At 39.5% G+C, this 7360-nt stretch overlaps 1 protein-coding gene across 2 annotated transcripts in view; it reads left to right on the forward strand.

Annotated features, from left to right (window-relative positions):
* Ptger3 (prostaglandin E receptor 3) overlaps positions 1-7360 on the forward strand; it is an 81182-nt gene that overhangs the window by 35993 nt on the left and 37829 nt on the right. For both annotated transcript variants that reach the window (XM_021158884.2, XM_021158885.2), the window contains exon 2: positions 2033-2212. In XM_021158884.2, the coding sequence (XP_021014543.1) occupies positions 2033-2212 (180 nt within the window). The remainder of the gene's footprint in view (positions 1-2032; positions 2213-7360) is intronic.

Raw genomic sequence — 7360 nt, forward strand, 5'->3', positions numbered from 1 at the left:
ACTTAGTGATTGATGTGGAAGGCCCCAGCCCATTGTTATTGAGTCATCCCTGGACTGGTGGCACTGAGTTCCAGAAGAGAGCAGGCAGAGCAAGCCATGGGAAGCAATCCAGTAAGCAGTATGGCCGTGTGTGTCTGTGTGTGTGTGTGTGTGTGTGTGTGTGTGTGTGTGTGTGTGTATGATGTGTATATATGAATGTTGGCTTATGTGTGCCATAGCTCAGTTGCAGAGGTCAGAATCCTCTGCATCAGGTCTAACCTCCAGGTTCTGGCCCTCTTCGGGTTCCTGTCCTGATTTCCTCCAATGATGGACTACGAGGTAGAAGTACAAGCCAAATGAACCTCCCACACCCAACTTGATTTTTGGTCATGGTGTCTGACTGAAGCATTAGTAACTCTAAAACACCTTGTAGGTACCTGACTAGTAGTCACATGGGTCTAGAAGGTGAAGTCAGCCCCTGTCTTTCCTTGTGTTCATAATATGTCATCTGGGTCATTCTTGTCTCTCACTGTCATGGGAACAGCACTGTTGGGAATAGCAACACACATACTTCTACTCAGAAAGACCCAACCATGTCTTAGTATTGCTCCGGTGAAGATATAAATTACATTCTTTATGTTTGCACCAGGTTTCATATCCACTCCCACGATGTAGGGGTCACCCTTGCCACACCTCTCAGTAATACTTCTGGTGACCACAGTTCCTCATTTACAGTGCTATGTGGGTTTAAAATGCTTCTTCCTCCACTATTGGTGTTTCTCTAATGATTCTGAACATCTAATGATTTTGAACATCTTTTCATATGCTTAAGAACTGTTACATTTTCTTCATATGAAAGAAACCTATATTAACTCACATATACTTATTATATGCCACTCATATGCTACATAGTGTTACACTCATATATGTACATGTAATATAGTCCTTCAAATATAAACGCTTGTCAAATGTTCATCTGCTATTTGCTAAATATTGGTCTAGACTCTAGACACTGGGACTATACTAGTTGAAGAATAGCACCAAATGCCCTCCATCCTGGAGTTTGTTTTAACATGCAGATGGAGACACCCACACCAACACACAAAGAGATTAAAAAGTAAAATAACTTGTATGATGAAGTTTTTATATCTACTTTACTCAAAAAAAATTATGTCTACTTTATATGAATATATGTTTTGCCTGCATGTATGTATGTGCACTCTGTGTGTGTGCCGTACATGCATGCGTGCATGTGTGTGTGTGTGTGTGTGTGTGTGTGTGTGTGTGTGTGTGTGAGAGAGAGAGAGAGAGAGAGAGAGAGAGAGAGAGAGAGAGGTTCGGTCCCCTAGAACTGGACTTACAGTTAGTTGTAAGATACCTTGTGGGTGCTGGGAACTGAGCTCAAATCTGGAAGAGCAGCCAGCATTCTCAACCTCTGAGCCATCTCTGCAACCACATAACTTGTTAGTTTTAATAAACTTAAATTTGAATTTGGCTCAGCCATTTCACGTCATTAAATTATAGTTTTTGAAACTGTAAAAAGGAAGTGGTAATAGTCCCAACCTTTAAGTTTACTAAACCATGTGAATACTGTCCCACAGTACCCACACTAGAGAAACAAAAGCCACCGATGTGTGGTTGTTTTCCCCCTTTCTTCTACATTTTTATTCAATGATAGACTTTAATTGGAATTACTGACATTTATACTTACTGTATTCTCAGATCATTATTTCTGAAGTCTCATTTGGGTGCCAGCCTACTGGTGAATTTGGCTAATTTTGAGATGTATTATATCCAGGCTTCTTAAATTTCAAAGGCCAAGAGCCAAGAGTCCATGTGTTTTACAAAACTATGTCCTGTCAAATCTCCCAAAATGTGGGGAAATTCATAGAACAGGCTCAACTTAGAGCAGCAATCTGTTACAGTGTCTGGATAGACACTCAGTTCAGCGTTCAGCAGTGAGCTTATGAAAATACAGGCTGTGCCAGGTGCTCTGCAGAGATGTGTGTGACTTTGTCAAGCTTTGCAACAACTCTTTGTGCTTCTCCCTTAGATAATGATGTTGAAAATGATCTTCAATCAGATGTCGGTTGAGCAATGCAAGACACAGATGGGAAAGGAGAAGGAGTGCAATTCCTTCCTAATTGCAGTTCGCCTGGCTTCACTGAACCAGATCTTGGATCCCTGGGTTTATCTGCTGCTAAGAAAGATCCTTCTTCGGAAGTTCTGCCAGGTAGCAAACGCTGTCTCCAGTTGCTCTAGTGATGGACAGAAAGGGCAGGCCATCTCATTGTCTAATGAAGTAGTACAGCCAGGGCCATGAAAGAGAACACAGCCAATGAACATAGACACAGTTTTTGCAGCCAATGTCCCTAACCCTTATGGACTGAGGCATTTCTGGTATGCTGCTGTTTATGTTTTGGGGTGGAATATTTGATATAAAGCTAGATGGTCTGAGAAACATAGATAATCCTTTCTGTGCCAAAATCCTGAAACACAAACAAAGGGAAATCTGTTAATAACAGTCTAGCATTTTGAGTCTTTGCCAGTGTTAACTGAATATGGGGTTATTTATGTGAAGAAACACTGACAAATGACCTTGAGATACTTGGGGGTAAGAATGGTTGCTGCCCCAGCACACTTTGTGGGGACTTGGGAGTGTAACCCCCTGGGCAAGGGATGAAGCCACAGCGATGATTTGTGTTGTCTGAGGACATTGGTCATGTTCTCTTTCATCATTGTCTCTGTAACTTTTCTGACACACTTTTTCCACTCAAAATTTAAAGCATCTAATTGGGTTTTTAAAAATGTATAACATATCCACATATTTATTGTCCTGATGCTATTCAAATATTGTTCAGTAGATTATTAGCTCATAACTTTATAAAACTTAACTTTGGTTGGGTTGGTATGGAAGTTTATTCCTTAATTGAATAAGAGACAACTCTACTTGCTGCAAACAAGACAGTTTATGTCTGCCCTCTGTTTCAGAATGTTCTTTCCTTTGAATACATTTTGCATTCTTAGAAGCCTGGAGGGAAGTCCTAACTGATCTATGAGAGTCATGAACTGTATTTCAGAATGCTGCCTAAAGGCTGGATTGAGAACTGAGGGTTAGTCCTGCTCCTAGTGTTCTCTTGTCTTTAAATACCAACTCTGACTCTAGAACAAATAGAAATTTAGACACTAAATAAAGATTTGCCATAGTTTGGCTTTCTTGTAAGATAGGAATATTAATGACTTTTCAGCCTTTGCCCTGCCCTTGGGCTAGCATTCTCACTTAGCTCTGTGACTGGGCTTGCTTTTCACACAGTTTACAAGGGCACAGGCTTGGTCCTTTGGCTTAATGTCTCCTTGTCTCACAGGTAAATTACAAGCAGGAGCTTTGGGATTTTAGAGCTTAAAAGTTACCCCACAAACATTGTGTTCTTTCGGGACAATCCCAGACAACTGTTTTTATTCTTTGGCACCCTCCTTTTGCAAGTTCATTAATAATTAATGTGAAGATTCTGATTTGTACTTTATTGCTTTCTAGTTTCTCCAAAGCTGAAGATTTCTTTCAGCTTCCTACATAATGGCATTTTCTTGTCATTAGTACAGTTTGGATGAGGGTTGATTGTAACTGTTACACTATATCTGTTAGATGAATTATGCTTACTGGCCTAGGACAGTTAGGATAATCAGTCTAAAAGATCAGGTCAAACTGAGTCAGAACTTAAAGTCTAGTGGAGGCACCGTCATCATCCAGAATGGCTCCATAATCCAGATGTGAAAATAAAGACAAGAACAAACCTATACTAACCCTGTTATTAAAATCTCCCTTTTATATGATTTATAGAGTATAAGACAAAACTCTCCTCTCCCAATACTTAAATGACCTTATAACAAAGAGGCTTTGTTTTGGAGTGCTCCTGAGCCCTCTTGTGATCAGGTAGACACACAGCTGGGTTTGAGTGGTGAAGTGTAATTTTAATCTTTCTTCCAACACTTACTGTAGCACCTGAAATATAGGATTTTTCCAATAAACATCATTAAATGGATGAGTGAATGAGATTCTGCCAACACTTCTGCTTTTGACACATTTGTTATAGCTCGTCCAACCTGTGAAGCAAATGACTTCTTACTTAGTTGAGTAGACAGAGACATGCCTTTAGAGGCATTTGCTGTGTTGCTTTATAGCATGGTGTCATTTGCGTTAATAATCTAAAGGATATATTTCCAACTTGTAAAGGGAGTCACTATGAAAAGTACATCAGTTCTCACCAAGCTACAAAACCAGAAGAGGTTGAAACATATTCTAGGCTATAAAATCAGTTCCTGCCCAGGGATTCCATGGTAGGAGTGAATGGATGGCTACTTTTGAACAAGCTTTAAAAGGAGGCCTCGAGGGAAGAAATTGTGAGGTTTTGTTTTTGTTTTTTAACCTGGGAAGCCATTGGTATGTCCAGGATGAGAAGTAAAAATCTCCCGAGTCTCAGTGTTGGATGGTGGGAGTTCAGTGGTATGCTGCAGAGGTTCTCTGTACAGGAAGTGGACTTCTGCAGACAGAAGGGGATATCTCTTTCCTGAGTTCAATTCACTGGTCTTTATTTTTTCCTAATAATATTTTTATTGACTATTTAGAAATTTCTCATGATAAACCCCAAGAACCCTCACTTCCCAGTCCTCCCAGCCCCACCCCCCCAAAAAAGACGAAGAACAAAAAACAAGTGCAGTTTGTGTTGTCCATATATTCACAGGAGCATGATCAAACTCCTGGTGACCAGCCCCGTAAAGAAAACTGAGTCCTTCCCCATACACACCCCATCAGAAGCCATCAGTTGTAGAGAACTACACTTCAGCATCCTTATCACAATTTTTAAGAATTCTTTCTGATGACTTTCTGTCTAGTCTGTTACTTTGGGGGAGAGTGAAGGAGGGTGGGATTAGGAGCTGTCGCAGAACTCTTTCATGTCCCTCTTTCTCAGTATTTCAGCAGTCAGCAGTACCAAGGCACTCCAAGCAAGCTCTCAAGGTCAATTCATTGATCTTTAAGGTCACTCCCACAGAGCTCATTTATCCATGAGTATGCATGCACAGGAAGAAGAATGCTTACATAAGCTTATAGTCCATTCTTGAACTTGAAAGTATTAATTAGAGTCCCAGAAAACCACATGGAGAGACCAAGTGACTGAAATATAGAAACACATGTAAAATTAGCTAGTATCTATGTTTTCAAATAAATTTAGACTTCATGTTATATCATAGACAGGATAGACAATATGTTGTCAAATACAAAGAGTTAACATTTCAAATAAAATGGACTCAGTGACTGTCTTAAAAAATACTCTTCAGTTGGAGAAACAAAATGTTTTATGGTTATTTTAGAGCCAGGCATTGTGGCCCATGCCACTAGTTCAGACTACAGAGGTATAGACCAGAAGATCATTTCAAATTGAGGCTACTCTAGCTTATGTAGTGATTTCCTGCCAGCCAGGCAACACAGAGACAGCATCTCAGAAAATAATCACAACAATTTGAGATTTATCAATTTGCCTAATGCTGTATATCAAGACATTTTAAATAAATAAATGTTTAATCACAATAGGCTTAAACTATTCTGAAATGAAAGGCATATGTATATTTTTGCATAATTTTTCTTGATCTTATAAAAGATTTCCTGACAGAGTTACAGAAAAATATTATAGAATGTTCCATAAGTTAATGATGAGACCTAAAACTCACAGGCAGGCTGCAAAGTGGTGGCACCTTAGCAGCATACTGATGCTTGAAGTCCATTTGGATTTGAAATTCATTGATTATTTAATCAACAGTTTTCACAGTTTTATAAATTGGAGGCACCAAATTAGTGACTGGCTTTCAGATTTCCCCAGCATAAAAAAAATTATTCAATTATTCAATAGCTCCTTTGGGCTGAGAGCAAACCAGAGATGAAAAATAGCTCTTCTAAATTTATTGGCAAGTGAGTTGCCAGTTAACTTCAAGTTACTCTGAAGCTGCACATGATGTAGGGTAGAGTATCAAGTCACCTGCAAAGCACTTCTTGCAGTAAGTCCTGGAGTAGCTTAACTAACTAGAATAATTAAAATGTGTTTTATCCACCCTGTCATAGACTGTGTCAGATTATCACAGATCCTTACTTAATGTTTGTTTTGTGATTTTTTTAAAAAAAATTAAAATATGTCAAAATTAAAATCTAAATAAATGTTTAAAACTTGTGCATCTCTGATTAAGACCAGAGATGTGTTTTCTGTGTTGCAGTGAAATGCTGACTAGAGTTAAGCTACAACTGACATTATCACAGTATTATGAATGGAAGTATTACAAAGTTTAAAACTCAACCCAAGGAAATAGTTGGTAACAGCAAATGAAGCACGAACCAGAGAATGAAGGAAACTTTTTAGTTTTTAGTTTGTGTATCATGCTTTATGTTCACAGCCTGGGAACATTTACCTCTCACCATTATAGGGTGACACCATAAGCAGAGGCCATTCTCTGCAAAGACAGCTTCTACCATGTACATCATAATTCCTACCTGTCTGAGTTCCACTGAGCTTCTCGCCGGCCAGCTGTATGTTCTAAACATTAAGCAGCTTGTGTGCTGGCTTCCCACACCCACCTTTGAAGCTGATTTACCCCCACCATCTTCCTCACCCTGACTAGTCGCCTGTCCTCTCAGAGAAAGCAAAGAACAGAGATATTTGCTGTTGGTGAGGCTTGCGTTGTTTCTCGTCAGCTTCAATGGAGCAATTTTATTATGAAGTAAAGAAAGGGAGGAAGGAAAGAAATCTCCCAGAAAAAACAAAAAACAAATCCCCCCCCCCAAAAAAAACAGCCCTTTCATGCTTTTTGAGTATTTTGGAAAGAATTCCACATCTAATGTCCCCTTTTAATTGCGAAGCTTTAGATTCTGGTGTGAAATGCTTTAGATTTAAAGTATGTTCATCTTTTAAAGTAAGTAGGTCTTGGGACAGTGTGCCACAAGCCACCAAGATTGAGCAGCCATTTGAAAATAGTTTCCTTGTGTAGTTTTCAGATTCTGGAAAAATCAATGTTTATTGAGAAGCTACGGGAGGTCTGTGTAATTCGAGATTCTTAGTGTTTTAGAAAGGACAACTATGTGTGTATGCATTGGATGAGGTGGAGATTATGGTAGAGAAGCCTTGTCCACTGCAACATGCTAAAAACCCTGGTCCTTTAAGGCAGAACGCAGAAGCAGAGGCAGGGAGGGGCTTCATTTAACTGGAGATACTACTTACCAGGAAGACAAAGAGTGCGGCCCTGGGCTCATCTTCAAAAGAGAAATGGTAAATGCATTCACTCAGATAATGAGGGAGAGAAGGAGAGAGGGAGAGAGGGAGAGAGGGAGAGAGGGAGAGAG

This window comes from Mus caroli, chromosome 3 (assembly GCF_900094665.2).
Source record: "Mus caroli chromosome 3, CAROLI_EIJ_v1.1, whole genome shotgun sequence".
Lineage (NCBI taxonomy): Eukaryota > Metazoa > Chordata > Mammalia > Rodentia > Muridae > Mus > Mus caroli.